At 37.6% G+C, this 24661-nt stretch overlaps 1 protein-coding gene across 1 annotated transcript in view; it reads left to right on the forward strand.

The window, feature by feature from the left end:
• LOC110211715 (follistatin-related protein 4) overlaps positions 1-24661 on the forward strand; it is a 149838-nt gene that overhangs the window by 77245 nt on the left and 47932 nt on the right. The window contains exons 5-7 of the mRNA XM_078149186.1: positions 3079-3240; positions 4758-4892; positions 18462-18580. Coding sequence (XP_078005312.1) covers positions 3079-3240; positions 4758-4892; positions 18462-18580 — 416 coding nt within the window. The remainder of the gene's footprint in view (positions 1-3078; positions 3241-4757; positions 4893-18461; positions 18581-24661) is intronic.

The following is a 24661-nucleotide window of genomic DNA, read 5'->3' on the forward strand; positions in this document are numbered from 1 at the left end:
ATTTCAAGCTTTCATAAGGAGAGGACTAGAATTGAACAAAAAAAAATTTTTCCCTTATCCAAAAGCAGCTTAAAAAGGGGGAAATGGAAAAGAAAACTTATGGGATTCAATGGAGCTGAATTGTAATTCTAATATGGGGTTAGAACTTCAGCCAGAATGAAGTGAACAGAAACAGAAGTCCAATTTATCCCATAACATCAATATTAGAAAAATGAACTTTTCAAAGACTAATGAAGAATGAAATGAGCAGAACTAGAACAATTTATACGATGTCACAGCACTATAAAAATGAACAAGTTGGAAAGCTGTAAGAACAAGAATCAGTACTGTGACCATTTATGATTCCAAAGTACTGATGATGAAACATGCTCTTGGTAACAAGGATGATGGACTTAGGGCTCAGAATATGTATTTTTGTGTACAGACAGTGGAGGAATCTGTTTTTCTTGACACATATGTTACAAGATATTTGCTTCATTAAGAAGTTCCCAGGAGAAATTAAACCCCCCTCCAACTGCTTTCCCACAGCAAATAATTTATCTTTCTTTGAGTCATTCAGAAAAAGTACATTTCAGTTATTCTTACTCTTTCTCCCTAAGAGATGAGCAGTATTAAATATTTAGATGTATGCAAGTATTTTGTGTTTATGAATAGAGTAATGAATTCAGCTAGGAATAGTGTAGATACCAAAACTGCCAAATTTATTTCCTGCAATCCAGTTAGCCTTCATTAGTGGAAAAGTGGGAAAAGTGCTATATTTAGAATACCAGGACCTGTATTGAAATCCAAGCTCTATTGCTTTTCATAGATGCCATGATGGTTTACTTAGAGAACCCTAGAGAATCAACTAAAAAGTAAGCTGAAATAATGACTTCCACAAAGTTGAAGGACAGAAAATAATCCCAGGTATAGGATCAGCATTTCTGTATGCTACTAACAAAACCAAGCAGGAGGAAGAGGGGGAAAATCCATTTAAAATAACTTCAAAAAATATGAAACACTTGGGAGTGTTCCTTCCAAGATACATCAACAGCTACATGAATACAACTAAAAGTACTTTATTGAAACACAGACCTAAATAATTGGAGAAATATTAATTGGGCATGGGTAGACTTAGACATTATCATAAAAATGGCAGTACTACTTATATTAATGCACTTATGCAATGCCATAACAATCATGCTATTGAAGGTCTGTTTTCTATAGCTAGAAAACATAATAACAGATTTTGTCTGAAGGCACAAGAGGTCAAGGATCTGAAGGGAAATAATGAAAAAAGTTTGAAGGAAGCAAAAGGGCCTAGTAATTCCATATCTCAGATTAAATTACAAAGAAGTAGTTATGAAAACAATTCAGTTGATCAAAATAATAGAACGGTTGATCAGTGGAACAGATTAGAAATATAATATATGGAAGCAAATGAATCTAGTAGTCTATTGTTCAATAAACTTAAAACCTCCAAATGCAGCCATAAGAAGTCTTTATTTGACAAAAAAAAAAAAAGCTAGGAAAAAAATGGAGTCTGGCAACAATTAGGTTTAAAGTGATCAAGAATTCACACCAAATACACCAAATACAACTCATACCAAAGTAATCTCCAAATGGATACGAGGCTTAGATTTAAAAGGCCAAATCATAAGCAAATTAAAAGAAATTAACTCTCAAACCTGTGAGTAGAAGATGAGTTTGTGACTAAAGAGAAGACAGAGGAAAGGATTATAGGATGGAAAATGGACAATTATATAGAATCAAAAAGGTTCATGCAATCCCCCCCAAATAAAAAGCAATGATGGGATTAGAAGGAAAACAGTTAACTAGGGGAAAATCTTTTTAACAAATTTCTCAGTTGAAGATCTCATTTCTAAGATATATAAGGAACTGATTCAAATTTATAAGAAAAAACCATTCCTCAATTAATTAATAGTCAAAGGATATGGACAGACAGTTCTCAACGGGAGAAATCCAAGTTATCAATAGTCATATGAAAAAAAAATGCTTCAACCCACTAATCATTATGAAAATGAAAATGAAAACAACTCTGAGGTTCCATACCCATCAGATTGACAAAGTTGACAAAAAAAGAAAAAGAAAATGACAAATGTTGGAAGGGCTTCAAGAAAACAAGCATTAATTGACTACTAATGTAATTGTGAATTGGTACAGTGATTCTGGAAAGCAGTTTAGAACTGTGCCCAAAAGTAGTCTCCATCTTTAAAATAAAGGAGTTGAAGTACGTGATTTCTGAGGTTTCTTCCAACTCCACATTTATGAACCTATAAATTAAATCTTTCTTCTAGATAATAAAAATTCAAATACTTGAAAGCTATTATAATGTTCCCCTTAAGTCTTCTGTTCAAGAGGCTAAAAATTCCTAGTTCCTTAAACCAATCTTTATTTGGCTTCAGTTTAAGGCCTTTCTCCACCCTGGTTGCCCTCCTTTGTACATTCTCTAACTACTCATTGTCCTTTAACTGTGGTTCTCCGATCTCAATATAATCGTCTAGATTTTCAAAGCAGAGTACAAGAAAACTATAACCTCCTTATTCTTTGAAGGCATGGACCTCAATGCACTTCAACATTGCATTAGTATTTTTGGCTGCCATGTAGCTTCCAGTTCACTTTTGGGTTCTGCATGTGACACAGAGCAGGAGGTGCAAAAATGATTACTAAGCCACAGAGTTGTAACTAGGACTGCAAGCTTCTGTTCTGGGAATGTTCCCGTTGAATGTGTTCAGTGAGCCTAATAAGCCTTTTCTGAAGGATTCTGGGAGTCTTGACTTTAGAGATTTGGTGACCCTGATTTTGGTCTCTATATGATTGTAAACCAATGCCCCTCCCACTACATGTTAGCATGTCTTAGCATCTTTTATTGAAGCGTGAAGATTTTGTGCCATTTTCTGGAATCAAAGTAGTTTCTCCAGCTGTCTTTTCTGTCTCATAATAAAATTCTGATATTGCCTTTCATACATGCCCTGCAAGACCAAGAGAGATGGACAGTGTATCAAAGTTAAAAAGCAACATGAGAGCCTGTCTCTGACCAGTTGTCTTGTTGAGATCGTCCATGTTTATCTTCCACAGTGCCTCCTGTCATCCGTGTTTATCCGGAAACTCAGGCCCAGGAACCTGGAGTCTCTGCCAGTCTGAAATGCCATGCAGAAGGCATTCCCACCCCAAGAATTACCTGGCTAAAAAATGGCATGGATGTTGGACCTAAACTGTCTAAGCAGCTCTCACTCATCGGTAAGTACCAGCCGTGGATTGTGTATGTCCTTCATGGGTTAGGTACAAGCTACAGTATTCACTAGACAGGAAAAACTATGTTTTTAAAGCTTAGATGTTGGAAACGAATAAATTTCAGGCCTTCCAATTTTTTAAGAAGCCTAGGCTAGGTAACAACCTCAATTGTACTGTTGGGAAATTTTTTTGGTCCTTCGCAAATAAATTGGGGGAAGTGTCCATATTATGAAGTGAGGGTAAGATAGTGAAAAAGCTTCTACTTCATGAGCAAGTATTTCACATCTAAGCTGCTAAACAAACATTCCAATGGATTCCCCTACCATTATGCCAATGTTTCCGTTACCTAAATTTCAGGTTTCTTTTTGCAAATGTAGCAATATGTAAAACTTTATAAAAACAAACATTATAACAATATGTAAAAAAATTTTTAAAGGAAAACTTTTATCCTATTTTTGAAAAAAATTATCTTAAGCAATATTGTTTTCTCTTACTTAAGAAAAGATTATATGGCAGATGGCTTCTGGTGAGGTTAAGCTTGACTCTGGTGAGGTTAATGCATCCTCCCAACCCCTCTATATAGAAATAGAAGACTAGGGACATGGAACATTTCATTTACTGTCATATATCTTTGGTATACTGATTGGTTTTGTTGAACAACTTTTTTTCTCCTTTTAAAATATTCGTTTCAAGGAATAGTGGCTGGGTACAAAAGTACACAAATAAGATTTAAAAGAACATCTCCTAACAATGCACAATAACAACTAGCATCTCTAAAAAGAGGAAGACACCTTCTAATGTGACCCTGCATTTGAATAAGAATTTGTAAGCATAATCTTGTCACATTCTTGACCATATTCCTCTGGCTAACATCCAAAAATTACCCTCTGTAAATGTCTTTGGTATCCTTGTTCCCAGCCATAATGATTTTGAATAACCTATCACCCACTTGAGAGGCCAATCCTAGACTCTTGAATTTGATATAATGAGACCATGTGGTACAGTGGAAAGACCAGATCAGAGGACCTGGTTTAAAATCTCAGGTCTGATGCTTACTCTCTGTGTGAACTTGGGCAAGTCATTTTTAACCTTCATGAGCTCAGTTGCATCATTTTTAAGTGACTCCTCTGAGGTCCCTTTTAGCTCTAGCCATGATCTTATGAGGTCAGCTAGGTGGCACAGTGGATAGAATTCCCAACCTGGGATCAGGAAGGATCCTTTTCCTGAGTTCAAATCTGACTTCAGACACTTATTAAGCAAACTCTGTTTGCTTCAGTTCCTTATCTGTAAAATGAGGTGGAGGAGGAAATGGCAAATCACTCTAGGATCTTTGCCAAGAAAACCCCAAATGGGGTCACAGAGTCGGATATGACTGGAGAGTTATTGAGGTAGCAAGAAGTAATCAGATCTCTGGTCTCAGGACCTTGGGTAAGTACAATGAGCCTTTTATAAATGCAGACATAAATAAGGTAAGGCTAGGGCTAAAAGTCTTGAATTAGTTTAAATCTTTTATTTTTTAATAGCCAATGGAAGTGAACTTCACATCAACAGTGTGCGTTATGAAGATACAGGAGCCTACACATGCATTGCTAAGAATGAAGTAGGTGTCGATGAGGATATTTCTTCTCTCTTTATTGAAGATTCAGCCAGGAAGACCCGTAAGTTTGTGGGGGATTTTCATCTTTAAATTTCTTTAGAAATAATACATATTCACAAGATGTAGTTGCTTGCTTGCTTTTAATCCAGAGTACCTGTCTTGATCTGGACAATAGAGGCCAGCCTTTACAACTGTGGGAGCACAGATATTGTTTGGGGGACTAACCATGGTTGTCTCACCACAAAAGGTAGATAGGACTCATTTAGACTTGATAAGCATCTTATAAAAAAAAACAAAGGTTAAAGTGAGAGGAGTTGGTGATTTTCAGTACAAAAATTCTACATATAGTTTACTATGAGCTTTTCATGGAAGATAATTGGAAAACAATAAAAGAAAGTCCAACAGATTACATTTGCAGCATCTAAGTCCTTTGGGCTATTGTTTTCCTTAGGAGGTTCTCCTCATGGCCATTTCTAAGCTATGGAATGATTTTAGCCTTACTGTATTGCACACCAGGGAATTTGGGGGGGAGGGTGGAATCTATGGACCCCTTCTCAGAATAACATTTTAAATGCATGAAATAAAATACATAGGATTACAAATGAAACCAATTATATTGAAATGCAATTATCAAAATATAAAAAAATTATATCATATATACATATATAATACATATAATAAATATTAAAAAAAAACAGGTTCTCAATCCAAGGTTAAGAACTCATCAATAAATAGATTGAGCAATGTCAAATTGTAAATGTAAGGTTATCACGGAATAAAATTAGTCAAATGAGCACTTTGCTATCCATAAGCTACCGTATAAATGTCAGGTAGTAGTTATTATTAGCATTAGTTTCCACTGATTTTACTGCCCCACATCTCTTTGGCCTTGATACCCCCATCCAGGATCAGGGCTAGCATTGCCATTCTTCACCCTTGTGAAGGTGAATTCAATGTCTGCCCAATGAGAATTTGTTGTTAAGTGCCTCTGGCGTCCCATTTCTGTGCCTTTTCCCCACTGGGTTGCACCTCCGCTCTCTAGGTCCTCATATCCTCATCTTCTTTCTTGGTAAAAATTGATCTGAAAATCAATTATACTGAAGGGTTATTGACTCAGAATAATATCGACCTTGCTACCACTTTGTCCTCCTCTCCATAAAGTCAGTATTTGCAGTTTAATGGGGACAGTGTTTACTAATGGTGGAATTTCAAGTATCAGCAATCCTTGGGGAAGTGGGAAACCAAGATGACCAGGATTAGACCCTATGACCTCTAAGATCCCTTTCAGCTCTTATTTTCTGATTCTGTGTTTGAAGTGGGAAGGTAAGAAGGGGAAGGAGAGAATTTCTTAGGCATCTCTGAATTCATATTCCCGGCTGTCCATTCTGCATGTGCCTCAGGCCAAACTCAAGAGTATTGCTCCATGGGGCTCAGTCTGGATTCCATATTTGTGTAACACCATCTTTGTGTGTACAAGGCACTGTGCAGTACTGAATTGAGTAAGTTGAATAATACTGAATAATTATTCAGTAAAAAGTTGAGTAAGACAGTCTCCATGTTCTCAAGCAGCCCATCATCTACTATAGGTACACAGGTACACATATAATCAAAATACAAACTAGTATGCAGTCATTGATGAGTCAAGAGGGGCCCAAACACAGAGTTCTGAGAGCTCGAAGGAAGGAAGACTTTTCACTGGGATGCTGAGGGCTCCTAAATCTGATTCCTGCCTGGACATGCATTGTAGTTTGACTCGTGCATAGAGAAACATCTTACTTTAATCAGTTGCACCTCTGGGATCAATTCCTGCCTCAGACACTTTCTAGTTGTGTGACCCTTGATAAATTGCTTAACCATTCTTTGATTCAGTTTCCTAATCTGTACAATGGGGATAATAATAGCACCTAATTCCCAGAGTTGCTGTGTCAAATGAGATATTTGTAAAGCACTTTGCAAACATTAACATTCTATATGGATGCTAGCTGCTATTATTATCATTACTAAATGATATTGCTATAAATGTGTGTCTTCAGTCAGTCAGAGGTTATTCTGCTTAAGCTTCTGTGAAGGTGACTTCCTTCATCATCAGCCATTCTCCCTTTAACTTTGCTAAATTAGAAGTGTTACAAATGTCAAAGATCAAGCAAGCATCCCTAAAGAATACTAGATCCTAAATGCAAGTCCAGGCTGAGTTCTTAGGAGATCAGTAGAATCATGGAGTAGCTTCAGGAATCAGCTCCTAACTTTAGCCAGATGTTCCCCACTCTTCATTAATTTTTTTTAAATAAAAGAAACTGCTGCATTACTTGGAGTACTGTTATCTTAGAATCAAAATGGCATGTTCTCGAGATCCAAGTCTATACCCAGAAGGTAATTTTGGTGCTTATAGGGGTATGAGTTCCTTCTTGTAATTGTACTTGTACCATATGTAGAAAGAGCGAATGCTGTAGTTTTTGTGAGAAGTGATTACTAAAATAACTGTTTTAATGAAGTTATTCTAATGAAAGTTTTGATGTGGCTTTGTTTTTTTGGTCTTTTTTCCTGCTCTCAATGACTTCCTGGCTCTCCTAATGCTGGTGTGCTGCAGTTGCAAACATACTTTGGCGAGAGGAAGGTACTGAAGTCCCACCCTTGGTTTTGCTTTTTTCCCATATGTTCATTGACCCTAATAATTTCATAATAGGCCATCTTTCACTGGGATACTCCTACCTCTGCCAGCCTCCATGCATTCAATATCTATTTGTCCATGAACTGAAGGACTACCTGCCCCGAAGATTATAATCTGGGAAAGGACAGCTATTGATTCTGGGGCTGAGGGAACCATTAAAATTTAGAATATTGTACATGTTAGGGAATTTGCATTAAAATGCACTAGCTTGAGTACCATTGAGTCCCATTTTTCTGAAAATAGATGGTCCCCAGAGAACACCTAGCATTCAGTTCCCATTCTCCCTAACACCTATCATATTTTAAATGTGGTGGCACTTTTTTCTTTTTTATTAATTTTAGTATTTTTAATCCTCTCTGTTTCAAAATATATCCCTCCTTCTCTTCCCCTCTGAGCCATTTCTTATAACAAAATAAAAGAAGAAAAAAGTCAATTCCACAAAGCTAAACAATATGTCAACCAAATGGGACACGATATGCTACATTCCACACATATAGTCCCCCCACATATGCCTTTCCAAAGAAGTGAGGAGGACATGCATTTTCTTCTCTGTCCTTGGGAATAAGCTTAATCACCACAACTATTCAGTTTTTTGTTCTTTCCATGTATATTATCAGTTATTGCATATATTGTTTTCCAGATTCTGTTTACTTCTCTGTATCTGTTCATATGTCTTCCCAAGTTTCCAGAGAAAAATTTCATATTCATCATTTTTATAGCACAATAATACTCCATTACATTCATTTACCACTACCACACTTGATTTAGACATTCCCCATTTGACTAACATCCACTTTATTTCCTGCTCTTTTCTATGTGATTGCATTTTTTAAAAAGCATTTAAAACATTTTAATACATTTAAGTAGCAATAGATGGTCATTTTCCATCATTAACTGTGCTTTGGCTTATTTCTCTTTTAGATTCTATTTCTGAAGTGCTTACCAAAAATGCAATTCCATTTCTTTCAATTTGACAGATATTTGTTAAATGTCTACTATGTTAAAAGAAAAGATATCAGTTAAAAAACATTTTAGTGTCTACTATATTCAAGGCTCTGTGCTGGGCACTAGACATACAGAGATGAAAATGACACAGTCTCTGCTCTCAAGGAACTTAGAAGCTAATAGGGTTTAGGATTAAGGGGAGATAGTATGCACACACACACACACACACACACACACACACACACACACACACACACACACTGTAATCGAGTATGATGGGGGTAAAGTGGAAGCCTGAACAATTTTTTTCCCCACTGTTTCCCAAAAACAAAATTAGAGCAGTACTATGTGGTTTAGGGCTTTGCTTCTCCTAACTCAGAAGATTAAGAAAAAGACTAACTAAGGAAACATTTTCTAAAATAATCCCATAAATGCCAATCACTGCAGGGAGCTGACAGACACAAAATAGCCTCATAATAAAGGTCAGAGAAATTTGGGAACAAATTAGAGAAAACTAAGTCTATTTTCATACCACAAAATTGCAATACATAGTTAGTTTTTCTGGTACATGCATAATTTCATATCTGATATTTCAAAGGGTAAAGTTTTTTTTTCCCACCAAATCCAGTCTTCAATATCTTATAGAATGTCAAGTTTCCATGAAACATTGTACCAAAGCCTTATCCCATGGTAGGTACAGGAGTAAGAGCGCTGGTTCAGGAATCAGGTGACTTGAGTTCAAGTTCAAAGGCTTTGCCTTTTATCATATTTCACCATATCATCATCACAGATTTTATGCCAATTTTTTTTTGTGAAAAAGTGGGATGTGACCATTATGTGAAGTTTTTAAAAACAAAATTGTGCTGGTATTACTTAAAAACCATTTATTACTAAACTGTCTTTGGTGCAAGATTAGGATGCATGGAATACTTGTGAATATACATTAAAATTGGGAAGATACAAGTCTTACCATATCATGTGACTTACCTGCTCCCCTTGCTCTACTGCTCTTCATTGGGTTGAGTGACAATATGGTTAGTACTACAGTGCTCTAAACAAACCACGCAAGTCAGGTTTCAGAAATGCAAGTGCGCTAAGAATTCTAGGCTTGTAGCTCACAATGTGTGAGAGATAAATGTGTATCCATATACCATTGGTGAATGCATTTCTTCTCTGTTTACCTTTTAAACACTGTGACAAACAGAATTATGCCGTGTGACAATTACATGATGAAAGGTTATAAACCAATTTTTTGGACTGAAAAAACAGGGTGTGACAATTATGTGGTGAAATACGGTACTTAGTTGGTGGATCCCAGTTTTTTCATCTATAAAATGAAGAGGTTAAACTAAATGGTTTCTGGGATCCCTTCAGGCTCTAAGTCTGTGATTCAATGATTTGAAGGGTCAGTATTTTGCCAACATAAAGAATTCCTACAATTTTAAAGGGGAAAAGAAGGCTTTCTAAAACAAAAGAAGAAGAAAAAAGGCTACATCCAAATGCCTCCAGTGATAAGCAAAGCATTTTAAACAAAAGCAAACCTTCTGGCTATTTCTTGAATCATATTTCCTAGAGTGGTTTATTTACTGAACCCTCAAGCACATGCAGAAATTTCCCTCAAAATTTCAAGCATTACCTTTGTAAAGATTTAATTTAAAAATCCATTCTAGAGTCAGTGAAAACAAATATTGTTTCAAGAAAATAGGACTGGTCTTTCCTTGAGAGGCTGACCTTGTCATTTAAAGTAAAAAAACTTCCATGAAAAGTTTTGTTGGGTATAGACTGATAAGCCTTTGGTTATACCAGGGGTGGAGAACCTGGGGCCTCAAGGCCACATGTGGCCCTCTAGGTCCTCAAGTGTGGCCCTTTGATTGAATCCAAACTTCAAAGTTTGTCATAGGACTACACTTGAGGACCTAGAGGGCCACATGTGACCTTGAGGCCACAGGTTTCCCACCACCCCTGCACTATACTAAGCAACTAGATATCCCGTTCTCAGAGCTTGGGTGTTAACTGTCATGATTATCTGATTGGCTGCCACGAGAAATATGTATTTTTGAGAGAGAAGAGATGGAGAGAGAGCAGAGGGGTTTGTGGGGACTGGAGAAGGAAGAGGAGTGGAGAGGAGAGAAGGGAGGAATAGAGGAAGAGATAGAGGGAGAAACTGGGCAGGGTGGGAGGGACAGAGAGAGAGAGAGATGCTTAAAAGAATCAGAAGCAAAGACTTCTTGAAGAAGAAATACTTTGAATTTGAAGAAATGTGCCTTAAGTAGAAAAGACACATCCTTTCCATGGCAACCACTAAAGGAGAATTGAAAAGTCCAGTACACACAAAAAATTATGATTTGGTTATGATAAGCCAATAAATATGCATATAGCAGCTAAGTAAGTAAATGGTGACCACCTTTTTAAGAACAGATTTGTCTTAAAATCATTTGCTTCCCTCTGCAAGGAATTACTCTAGAAGTAATTTCAGAGAAAGTGAGAGTAAGTTTAGTGAGTGAGTAAGCAAGTGGTGCTTACTATGTAAGTACTGGGCCTGAAGTCAGGAAAATCTGACTTCAAATCAAGCCTCTTATATATACTAACTGTGTGACCCTGGATAAATCACTTAACCACTGTTTGCCTCGATTTCCTCTACTAAAAATGGAGATAATAATAGCACCTACCTCCCAGGACTGGTGTGTGGATCAAATGAGCTGATGTTTGTAAAGGTCTTGGCAATCCTTAAAGTGCTATGTAAATGCTAGCTACTTTGTGCCAACTAATATGCTCATCACTAGGAATACAAATACAAGCAAGTGATACAGTCCCTGCCCTCAAGGAACTCACATTATAATCTAGAAAGACCACACAGAAAGGGAATGTATACATCCCACCCCTCACAGGTCTGGATGATTGCCAGAGTTGGATATTATAGACAGCTACAACCTCTGTATATAGATTATTAAGCCCTAAGTGTTCTATTAGATGTAGATTTTATTAATGAAGGTAATTTGTGATTTTATTGGCAAAGAGAATTCCCTTTTGACACAGATGTATAATTTACTGGTGTAGAGAGTTGCCTTGGTCACTGAGAGGTAAAGTGAAGACCATATCACATGATGAAGCTGGAAGGATGTTGTAAAAAGAGAATTGAATTTGGAGTCAGAGAAATGGGTTCAGATACCAGCTGTACCTATAAGCTGTATTACCTTGAAAAAGTCACTTAACATCTCTCAGCCTCAGTTTCCTCATCTGAAAAATGAGGGGTTCGAAATACATGACATCTATGGTTGCTTCCAACTTTGAAAATCTATGAAACCCCATATTTTAAAAGAAGACTGGCTCATGAGACTGTTTTAGCTATTAGAGAAATTGTACCTCTCAAAGTAGGCTAGTGAGATTTGAGAGAATATGATGAACCTGGGAAGTTTCCCAAGCTGATAGAGATGGAGGTTCTATTCCCATGAACTCTCTATACTCTTTCAAGCATTGTCTGGCCTGAAGTTACATTAGGGAGATGGGGCATGAGGGTCATTCTCAGCGATTCCCTGGGTCACACGGACATCCAGCTCTTCATCCTTTAACTATCTTTTTTTTTTCTTTTTGGCTAGGCAGTGGAGTTAAGTGACTTGCCCAGGGTCACAGAGCTAGTAAGTGTTACATGTCTGAGGCCGGATCTGAACTCAGGTCCTCCTGAATTCAGGGCTGGTGCTCTATCCACTGCGCCACCTAGCTGCCCCTATCTTTTTTTTTCTTCAGCTTTACTCTTAGCAAAGCCCTGTAGGAGTCTGTTGTGCTCCTCCCTCATTGATGTTAAGGGTTTTTCACATAATGGACTCCACGGTTACTTGATCTGAAATGAACACAACCAGGAAAACAATTTATATAATGCCAACAATACTGTGTAAACAAATAATTTTGAAAGCTGTAAGAACTGGGAGCACTACAATGGCCATTCATGATTCCAGAAGATTGACGATGAAGCATGCTATCCATTAAAGAGGATGTATTACATGGACTTGGGGCATTCAATAAGAAATATACATTTGTATGTATAACCATTGAAGGAAATTGTTTTGATAGACTCTGAATATTTATTATAATTTTTTCTTCTTTCTAATGTGGCTGGGGGCAGAGAAAAAACATCAATTTGTGCTATTTTTTTTTAAACAGAGAGGTAGGGGATACTGCAAATGTGAAATACTGTAAGCACTTTCAGATAAGGTTATTGTGTTATTAATATGAGACCTCTCAAGAAGTGAGAATAATCTGTAAATGTTTGTAATGTAATATATACATCATTACAACTTTTCAAAAAAGATAATTATACCCAGTAAAGAAATGTTTTGCCTGAATGACTTATCCAAGGTCACACAGCTATTATGTTTCACAAGCTGGACTTGGGCCCCAGTCTCCCCTAATTCCAGGACTGGCCCTCTACCCACTGCTGATGCCACCCTGCCTTTTCTCAAGGACAACAAAAGTACAAATAATAAAACTCCACATATATATCTATATATGTATGTGTGTGTGTATATATATTAATATATGTATATATATATATATGTATATTATATATATGTGTGCATACATACACGTACGTATATATACACACATTATATATGGTGGACCATAGGCAAAAATTCAATCTTCCAAATGGAGCCTAAAATGACTTGAGTATGTCATACCTGGTACCAGAAAGGCCAGTTACAACCACTACAGGTCCTCACTGCTCTTATCTTAAGAAGACGTAGGAGGCTTCATGATGGACTTGTCACTTTGTCAGCTAGCTATACGTTTGAATCTGCCAATGGCATTTTAATTCCAAAGGACTCAAAAATGACAGCTCTCCTGCCTTGTAATTACAAACTTTCCAAAGGTTCAAGCACATATAGGTGTCAAGATTCATACAGCATGGGGATGAGCAACTTACCTACCTGTTTTGAAAATTTGGATATTTGCAAGCTACTGATAGAGATTAGAGAAGGTAAAATCTAAGAGTGGTGCTACCACTGGATAAATGCATCATCTTTTCCTGTATCATCATATAATCCTTGAATCCCTCTCCTACTCAGTCCTCTGGCATGGGTATAGCCAACGTGGCATCATTCATAGAACCGGTATTCAAGGTCACCATTCTCAGCACAAGCAGCAACAAAATTCATACAGTGAAGCTTCCACATACAACATGATCTGGAGTTCTTGTACGGTTTACAGTAAACTGTGTTATGGTATTCCATCTTTTTACCAGAATGCTCTGATAGCTGGCCCTTCTGCAATCAGAATGAAAATTCATAATAAGACTCTAGAATCCTGGTAGAAGCCTAAAGTGCCTTTTGAGCCATCAAAGCCAAAATAATATTAAGCAGAGTATGAACAAGGACCACATTTTATTGCGTCTTAAAGAGATTTCAGACAAGGTCCCCTTCCCTGCCTTCAGTTTCTTCACCTGTAAAATCAGCATAAAATAAGTCACTTCTTATGGACGTTTATGGTCCTATGTGTCTATGACTAAGACTGTAGTCTCTTCTAGTCTAATTCCTCTGATTCTATTTACTAATCCAATTCAGCTCATCTCAATTTAATATTTATTACCTCCCTAGTATCTCTTGGAAGCCTTTCCTTCTCTCTGCTCCCAGATCTGGTCCCATCAGGCCCTCATTTGCACTCATCTGGAATAACTTCCTAATTGATCTTCTATGTCAAGTCTCATCTTTCTCCAGTCTATCCTCCCCAAAGCTGCCAAATTGATGATCCTAAAACCAAGGTCTGACCAAGTCATTCCCTGGCCTTCCTCCTTCCTCTAGGATAAAATCCAAATTCTTCTGTTTGGCTTTTAAAGCCTTTCACAATTTGACTCCATACTTATTTTTCCAGGTTCACTTATCAAACATCTCTTCCTTTCAAACACTCTGCTTTCCATCCCAACAGGCCCAATTTCTATTTCTGATTCATGACATTCCAGCTCTGTGCCTTCACAGGCATAGTCTCCAATACCCAGAATGTACTCTCTTCTCCCCTCATTCCTTTAAGATCCTTTACTTCCTTCAAGACCTACATCAAAGTACCACCTTTACTTTCCAATTCTTTGTACTTAATCAACAAGCATTTATTCACCACCTACTTCATCTTGGGCACCTTGGTAGGCACTAGGTGATATAAAGGCAATACCTGCTCTCATAGAGTTCACATTCGATTTCTTTTGAATTTTTTTGTTATTCTGAAGTTGACAAACACCAACAAATTTAAGCAATTCCACAAATAAAGAGCAGAAAAATAGGATTCTACATGAAACCATGAAATTCCATTACATGAAACTTTATTTAAAATTATGTAATAAATTCAACATATTAGTTTCAAAGCTATTCCACTCATCTATGATTACCTTTGAACCTTTTTCTGTCCTCTTCTGTTCATCTGTTTCTTTGACACAGCATTCTTTTCTTTTATCGTATTCCTACCCCTACCACTTCTACCCCAATTCTGTCCCTCTCAAAAATTTTCTAAAACTCTCCCTTTTAACCAGTGACTGTGGTCAAGCAAAAATAAAAGTGCATATTGACCTTGTGTGTAAATATGTGTGTGTGTGTGTGTGTGTGTGTGTGTGTGTGTGTGTGTGTGTAAAATCTCATTCCGCACCTTCAGTCCTTTACATTTTTGTCAAGAGGTGGATAGCAGACTTCATCATCTGAAAAGTGGGTGTTCATTTTATTGATTATAGTGCTTAAGTTTCAAAGTTGCTATTGTTGTTATTGTTTTGCAACATTGTAATAATAATGGTATAAATTTTCTCCTGGTTCTCCTCACGTCACTTTTTTTAGTGACTTGGAGCATTTTTCATATGATTATTGTGTGGTTGTTTTTATTCTTTTGAGAAATTCCTGTTTATATCCTCTGACCTATTTATATCCTCTGATCTATTGGGGATTGTTTCTTGTTCTTAAACATTTTAATCAGATGCCTATCTATCATGGATTTCAGGCCTTTATCAGCACTTGCTACAAAGATTTTTACCTAACATACTTTCCCTTGTAAGTTTAGCTGCATTGTCTTTTTTGAGTGTAAAAGCTTCTCAATTTTATGCAATTAAAAGTGTTCATTTTCTTAATGTGTTCTATTTGGAAAGACAACATACATACATCCATGGATAGATGGATGGAAGGATGTAAAAAACACATACAAAGCATTTATAAGGTTCATTAGAAGGGAAGGCGCCAGTTAGCCTGGGGACCAAGAAAGGTCTCATTCAAAAGGTAGAACTTGAAAATTCTGGAAGGAAACCAGGGACTTTTTGAGATGGAGGTGAGAGAAAAGAGCATTCCAGGTGTGGAGGATCGCTAGTACAAATGCACAGAGTTGGGAAATGGAGCATCATATGTCAGGGACAAAAAGCAAGTCACATGGCTAGATTTGTAGAGTTTGTGGAGAGTAACAATGTGTAATAAACCTGGAAGAAGGGAAAGGTCAGGTTATGAAAGAACTTTAAATATGAGGCAGATGAGTTGAAATTTAATTCTAGAAGTGATAGATTAATATGGGAAAATGATTATCAGATCTGGCAAATAAGATATTAGTGGTGACTTTAGAAAGAGGAATTTCAGTTGAGTAATAAATGAGGTTAGAAACAGGGTTTAGAAAAAAAGTGAGAGAGGAGGAAATGGACGTACTGGGTATAGATGGCTTTCTCAAGAAATTTGAATCAGAAAAAAGAAGATGAATAATAATTAGTGAGAATGGTAAAAGCTAGTGAGAGATTTTCGATGTGTATTTTGTTTATGTTTTATACTTAGTTTTCTGTGTTCATGTTATTTCACTCTAATTTAATGGAAGCTCCTTGCCAACAGAGACTATTTCATTTTTGGTTTTGTGTTTCCAGAATCTGGCATGTAACAGTCACTTAATAAATAATTATTGAATTGAATGTGCAAAGTTCCACAAACCAAAGGTAAAAAATAAATCCTCTGTAATATCTTTAGCATAACTATCCAGTAACAAGAATATCATTTCCCTGCTATGTCAAATAATAGAAATTTTCTGTTTTAAAAAATAGATATAGAAACGTCAAGCATGACTCTTTTTTTAAAAAAATTCTTCATATGAAGAGTTTTTATTTGTCTACGTCTATCCAACATTCTTTCAAACTCAGAAACCTTCTGGTTTTGACAATATTAATGCAAAGCAATATAGTGCAGTGGAATTTTAGTAAGCTGCTTTGGATGAAGTGCTGGCTCTGCTATTTACCACCTCTGTTCTGTGACCTTGGATAAGTCATTTTCACTCTAAGCCTCAGTTTTCTCATCGGTAAAATGGGGATGTTGAACTAGATTACCTCTTGCCTCTATTCTAGCTCTAAATCTCTCTTCTGATGATTTTCAAATAGAAGTAATGAGGTGCAACAGAAAGAAGATCAAGGTCAAAATCAGCACAACCAGCAAGACCAGAGTCACTATATGAGCTTGGACCAATTTGGTCTTCATTTCCCCATCTGTATATTAGGATGTTGGACTTTCTTGATCAGTAGTTTCAGTCACGTCTGACTCTTCGTGGCCCCATTTGGGGTTTTCTTAGCAAAGATACTGGACTGGTTTGACATTTTCTTCTCCAGCTCATTTACAGATAAGGAAACTGAAGCAAACAAGATTCAATGATTTTCCCAAGGTCATACAGATAGTAAATGTACGAGGGCAGATCTGAACTCAGGAAGATGAATCTTCCTGACTCTGAGCCCAGCATTTATCTCCATTGTGCCACTTAGCTATCCCATCAGACTAGATGGTGGATACTGGACTAGATACTTTTCCTGATCTAGATCCATGAGCTTATGATCCTTCTAACTCTGTCACTGTGTGATTCTGTGATTCTCCCTGCTTTGATTAGAACATTTGGTAGATAAAGACAAGATCAGCTGTGCCCTTTGGAATTGTGAACAAGGCTCTTTCTTACTGCATTACGGCAAAAAGATCTTAAATGTAATGGAAAACATAAACAACTTTATTGCTCTTGTGTGTGTCCTTTGGAAGAACCAGAGAAGTTAGGTTTTAGTTTTTCAGGCACAAATTCCAAGAAACATACAGAAAAATAGATGTCTATCTTAATAGAAGATTCAGCTATAAAATGGTATTTCTGAAGCTCTGGAATGCCCCAGTTTGATTAGAGCATTGTATAACTGTCATGCCAAGAACCTACATTATGAAGATTTGGTTCATTTCGTTGAGGATTTATTAAGCCCCTACTGTATAGGTGGAATGCCAGGGAAGCCTGAAGTCAGGAAGTCCTGGGTTTCATTCCAACCCTTGAGACTTATTAGCTGTGTGACCCTAACCCAGTAGTTTAACTGCTTAGTGCCTCAGGTTGCTCCTTAAGACTAAATCATAGACAGCAATACAATCTTCGTTGTTGGAAAATGTTCCCGTATTAGGAGTTTTCTGCACAGATGAAATCACAGAGCCTTTGTGTGTGCTTGAGACACTGTACTCTAGGTATTAGTGATATAAAGGTTAAAAGAAAAAAAAATGAGGGGAGTTGGGGGTGGGAATGGGGGGGTGGGGTAAAATAGCCTTTGCCTTCAAAGAGGCTACATTCTACAGCATTTAAGTTTACTCGAATGGGTTCAGCTTTGATGAAAGGAGTTGTTTCCTTCTACACCAGGAAAGGTCAAATATGTATGATGGCCTATTTCTCACTGGAAAAGTAATAGGAGAAGCCACTGATGCTGAAGCAAGAGAGAAATAATTTTTGATGGAAGAGGCCTCTTGTCATAAGAACCCCTCAGATTCCAAATTTATTGATTCATGAGACTTCCAAAATGCTTTATGACTCCCTGCCATACAGACCACTAAGCCCATGCATCTTCTTCCCTGACTCCCCCTCCCCCACCTCGCCCTTCTCATGCCACAAAGTTTCATTTTGTGACTATACCAGCTACATCATAACAGCCAGTTTTATGCTAGGCAATATCTTTGATGGTCCATGGGAAACTGGCTGAAAGGACATAATGATTATTCTGGTTTTCTTGTCCTGTTTTTCTGAAAGGTCTCAGTGTGGGAAACGTGTTTTACGTCTTTTCGGATGATGGGATCACGATCATTCAACCAACTGACTGTGAGATCAGGAGACACATCAAGCCCAGTGAAAAGATTTTTGCAAGCTATGTAAGTTTCTGTGCTGGAAGCAGCATCTATGGCACACCATGGCAAATTAAGAGATAAAAATCAATTAACCAGCAGCTTTGTAGAAACAAAGCCCTGGGTTCAGTTTGACTGGGTTTTGATTCAATTCAACTAATTTATTTTAAACATTGAAATAAACCACCTTGAAGGGTGCTAGCAGTGTGGTAGACAGTGCAGGGATGCAAAAGGCAATCAGGTAACATTATCCTTCCTTGGCTTCAGAGAAAACATAAGGTGATAAGAGAGAACTAAAACATAGGAAACAATTAGTGAATGATTCAAGACAGTGCTTAAGTATCAGATACAAATAGTGTCAGAGGAATCCTTCAGTCATCAAAATGCATTAATTAAGTACTTACTATATGCCAGTAAAGTCAACATGCATAAAGAGAAAATGGAATGTCACCTTGAAGGGGAAAGCTCTAGCTACTGGTGGGGACTAAGAAAAGCAAAAGATGAATGAGGACTTGGAGTAGTCAGTCAAGGAAGACCTCCTGGAAGAGATGAAACACAAGCTGTGCCTTGAAGGAAGAAAGGTCTCTCTTAAGAGGAGAAAAAATAGGGGAGGCCTTCCCAAAAGAGTAGAACAGCTTGAACAGGCATGGATATGGGAAAGGGCCTCCTGTGTGGGATAGGCAATGGTACTGAAAGAAAGAAGAGATTGTCTTGACAAGAATAGAAAGTACATGTACAGGGGGAAGGAGGCTAGATACTAGAAAAGGAAGATTAAGGAAGGCTTTGAAAACGAATATTGAATGGGATTATATTCAGTGGTGGATTCTCATTATCTAATGTAGAAGCTTCCTACTATGGTTTATTGAGGTTTTGTTTATTCTCTTTCCCTTTAATTTAAGCGGGTAGGCCCTGCTTAAAGAAAACTTAATAAAACATAAGTGGAACTTAACTGTATAAAATGGATATAACAGCATAGCGTGGGAAAAGGGGAGAAGAGGAAGGAAAAAGTCATTGTCATGATGAAAGCATTCCCATCTGGGGTTCCCTTAAAGGAAAAAAATATACCCCAAGTATTTTAAACAAATATACAGAGAAATTTCGGGAATGTGGCCACTTTAAAAAATGAAATATGTCTAGTTTTGCCCAAACCAAGGCCCAAAAAAAGAAATTAACTATCCCAAATTTATGCCAAAAATTAGGAGACAGAGACAGGGCTAGAATCCAAGTACAACAGCAATAATAACAATTAAGAAAAATAGCAATTCTAAGGTCTGCAAAGTACTTTACACATTTTATCTTATTTGAGCCTCACAAAAAACCTGTGAGGCAGGTGGTAATAGATGTGGAAACTGAGACCTCAGTCTCAAATTCAATGATTTTCCCTGCTCCTAGCCCAATACTCTTTATATTATACCACACTGCCTTATATTTATGTTCCCTGCTCTATTCCTTTCCCAAGACAAGTATCTTTCTCTTTCCCGTACCTCAGTTTTACTTTGGAGAACATGAGAATTACAAACCCACCTAATGTGCCATGAAGACAGTATGAAAAAATGACATGAGTTAAGCAAAAGGGCTTGGAGTTCCATAGATAAGTGGGTTCATTAGGATTGTGTCATTATTAACAGTAAATTCTTATTATCTCCCTCATTTTGCATTTCTGCTTTCTGTGATTCAGAATTCAATTAACAGGCAGTTTTCCTGACTATTTAATTTGAAGTACTAATAAAAAAAAAAGTGCACTAAATTCCACTAACACTTTTCCTCTACTTAACTACTGTAAGATCATTTGGACATTAGTGTACCTAGTCAATTTTTATCAGTTAGTTTAAGTTACTATATGGAGACTTTGTTGGTATAAATTCTGTATTTTAGCAAGAACCAAACCTATACCTTAATGAAAGTCAACCGATTTGCAGCTGAGGGACCAACTGCAGAACAGTTGCCAAGTTGTACTGATAGGGGCCGGAAATTCCCTTTACTGATGCCATGACAGTGCAGACAAAAAAATTTTTAAAAAATTCAAATGAGTATAGTAGAAAGAAACCAGGGTGGAGGTTCTTTGGGTAGAGTCATAAAATCAGAGCAATACATTAGGAACATGACTCAAACATCATATCAGATAGTAAGTGGAGAAAGGAATATGGATTGGAAGTGATAGCCAACATACTAGTTAGCAACCTCAGGACAAAATGCTAGGCTAGAATATTGGGCCATGTCTCATAGGATGCAATGTAAATGTGAAGTCCTATACTTCAGGCAGCCAAGCAAACTAATGCAATATTATTAGGCTATATTAAGAGAAGCAGAGTGTTCAGGATCAGGGAAATGTGTACTGTTTCACTCTGACATCATCAGATCACATGTGGAGTATTGTGTTTCATTCTGGGCACCATATCTTAGGAAGGATTTTGGTAAGCTGGAGAGTATCCAGAGGAAGGTAATCAGAATGGTGAAGTGAACAAAGTTCCAGGCGTATAATGATCCATAGAAAGAACTTAGTACCTTTAGCTAGAGAAGAGAAAATTAGAGCCACACATGATAACTGCATTGATGTATTTAAAAGAATGTCAGGTGGAATAGGGATGGCATAATCATAATAAGCATGACTAACATTTACAGAGTGCTTAACTATGTGCCAAGTGCACTTTACAATTATTTTCTCATTTGATCCTTGCAACAACGCTATTATTATCCCCATTTTACAGATGAAGAAACTGAGGCAAACAAATTACATGAGTCCAGGGTCACATAGCTAGTAAGTATCTGACACCAGATTTTGAACTCCAGTTTTCCTGACTTTAGACCTGGTTCTCTGCCCTCCATACCACTTAGCTGCCCCAAACATTACTCAATGAACAATGGATGAGTGTGAGGTGACTGTAGCAATAGCACTCTTTTAGTACAGATTTCATGTTAGGACAAAATGAGGCACTCACAAGTCATTGGACACCTGACGGTATAAAAATGAGATTTGTTCTGCCCAGATACAGGAAGGATATACTAGCACTTAGCTTCTCCCAATGCAGTCCCTCATCTCCATATGAAAATTAATCTGGTCATCAGGCCTAGATGTGGTGAAAGACATGGTGATTTACATGGTCTTCAGAAATCCACCCAAGTTGAATGGCCCAGACTGCCTACCCTCAGTACTTTAGGTAATCAGGAAGCTGTGTTGGGTAAGCTTCAGCCAATCACATCTTGGGGATATCTTTGTCACCTTTTAGGGAAAGCTAATCTCTGTCAAAAGAGGGAAGGAGGTATGGCCTGGTCCCAGCCCATGTTGTGGGTGAGGGGAAAGAAGCCATATCAGAGAAAAGTAGGTAAATATCAGTCCTATCACAGGACAGAAATTGAGAAGATAAATCTAGGCTGTATATAAAGAAACATGTCATGTAATTAGGACTGTCCAAAAGTAGACAAGGTTGTCTCTGAGGACAGTGAGCTCTTCATTGAAAGTCTTCATTAGAAAACGAAATAAGTCATCATTAAGTATGTTGTAAAAAAGATTCTTGTTGACCTATGGATTGTACTAGTTGGCATATGAAGATGCCAACTTTTTCACTCTCATTTATAACATCAGAATTAGGGTGTGTGCTTGTAAATGTTTAACAACTGGGTCTTTGAAAATTTATGACATTTTTAAAAATTTAATCTGTATTATTAGCATTTTTCCAAATGCTTGTGGTTTCCATGTTTTTTTTTAATTTTTTCCCTGTCTTAAATCAGAAAACAAGGAAGAAGAAGACAGGAAAATATTTCACAGATATGTTACTATTTGGAGCCATTTTATTCATGCATGATATAGTAGATAAGGTGTGAATTGTAAGGAGCTGGGGGGAAAAAACCATCACATTGTAATGGGAACAAGCAGCTTCATTCACCTCCTGTCTCCTAACTTCCAAAAATGAGACTGTGTAATTCTAGGAGTGTAAGGAGGAAAATCATCTAAGAAACAGTTACAGCAGCTTCAATGGGAAGACATAAGAAGGTGACCTAAGATGATGACAGTACGAATGGAAGGGACGATGCCCAAGGAAGCCATATTGAAAAGTTAGAATTGACAACTTGATTGGATGTGGGAACATGAAAAATGGAAGCATCAAAAATAACTCCAATTTTATGAGCCCGAGTTATTGAGAAGACTGTGGTGTCATTAACACAAATACAGAAGTTGGGAAGGCAGGCAGGTTTATGGAAAAAGTGATAATTTCCATTTTAAACATGTTGAATTTTATATAGCAGGAAAAAATCCAGATGCAAACATCCCAATGGGAAGTTGGGAACATGGGCCTGGAGCTCTAAGGAGATATTTCTATTGTGCAAGCCTTGTATGTACTGTCCCCACTTATGCTCAGGGAGTATGGGCTCCTTTGAGCCTAGAGTCTCTTTATCTTCTGTAGCATGCGTGTTGTACCTAGTTGTTTGCATGCTGTCTCCTTATTAGATTGTGAGCTCCTTGAGATCAGTAACTGTTTTTTTTCCTCCTTTCTTTGTATCTTCAATGCTTAACATAGAACCTGGCACATAGTAGGAACTTAATAAAAACTTATGGACTGCCTTATCTTACATTAGCAGTGATAGTGATGATGTCACATTTTTAAAGGTTTACAAAGTGTTATCTTCAAAAACATCCCTGTAAGATAAATATCTTAATTATTCTGGTCTCTGCTGTGCTGAAGCCTGCTCAAGAGAGCCAAATGTTGAGCCAAGGTGGCAGAGTAAAAGCAGTGACTTGCTTGAGCTCTCCCCCAAATCCCTCCATATACCTATAAAAAATGGCTCTAAACAAATTCTAAAGCAGCAGAACCCACAGAAAGACAGAGTGAAACAAATTTCCAGCCCAAGACAACCAGGATAGTTGATCAGAAAGGTATATTGCGCCGGATGGGTAGAGGAGCGTAGTTCAGCGTGGGCGCGCAGGCCGCGGCGAACCTGGAGCAGGTCTCAGAATTGGGGTCAGCTGTGGCAATTTCCAGACGTGTCAACCCACAAACACCAAAGACAACTGAGAAGGTCAGTGGGAAAAGTCTGTTTCTGCAGTGAGAGAAAGAAGTGAGGTGGTTTCAGCGTCAGTCCCCGAGCTTGGCCCCAGGGCAGCGGGTGCCTCCTGAGCTTCTCACCTAGAGACTGAGGGGGAATTGAGTGGTTGATCAGAGGGGGATTTCAGGGATCTCTTTGCCAGTGCTGAGGCAGGAATCTCTTCTTTGCCCGTGCTTAGATCTGGGTCACCGTTCTGGGTGGCGGTCCTGGGGCAAGCAGGAGTACTGGTGAGGTGGAGCTTGTAGTGGCTATGGAGAGGAAATCTTCTTCACAGTTCCAAGGCAGAAAAGAGTGCTTGTGGTCACCCACAGCCCAGAGCACAGGCCAAGAAAGGAGTAAACACCTCGCTCCTTATCATACCACCCTGGAAGAACTGAAAAATTACAGGTCCCTAGAAGTATCTCTGAAAATAGCTGCACAAAACCCCTGAAGCTTGGGACAGTACATTCTCCATATTGGGAGCAGACCTTTACCTTAATAGTTTACAACTCAAGTAATTGGCTAGGATCATGAGCAAACCTCACAAGAAGCGTCAGACCATAGCATCTTTTTGGTAACAAAGAAGATCAAAACATACAAGCAGAAGACAACAAAGTCAAAGCTCCTACATCCAAAGCCTCCAAGAAAAATGCAAATCAGTCCCAGGCCTTGAAAGAGCTCAAAGAGGATTTTGAGAAGCAAGTAAGAGAAAGAGGAAAAACTGGGAAGAGAAATAAGAGTGATGCAAGAAAATCATGAAAAACAAGTCAACAGCTTGCTAAAGGAGACCCAAAAAAATACTGAAGAAAATAACACCTTAAAAAATAGCCTAACCCAAATGGCAAAAGAGGTCCAAAAAGCCAATGAGGAGAAGAATGCCCTAAAAAGAAAAATTGGCCAAATGGAAAAGGAAGTCCAAAAGCTTACTGAAGAAAATATTTCTTTAAAAATTAGAATAGAAAATTGGAAGCTAGTGACTTTATGAGAAATCAAGACACTGTAAAACAAATCCAAAAGAATGAAAAATTAGAAAACAATGTGAAATATCTCATTGGAAAAACAACTGACCTGGAAAATAGATCCAGG

Source organism: Phascolarctos cinereus, unplaced genomic scaffold (genome assembly GCF_003287225.1).
Source record: "Phascolarctos cinereus isolate Bilbo 61053 unplaced genomic scaffold, phaCin_HiC Scaffold_2;HRSCAF=192, whole genome shotgun sequence".
NCBI classification, from domain to species: Eukaryota; Metazoa; Chordata; class Mammalia; order Diprotodontia; family Phascolarctidae; genus Phascolarctos; species Phascolarctos cinereus.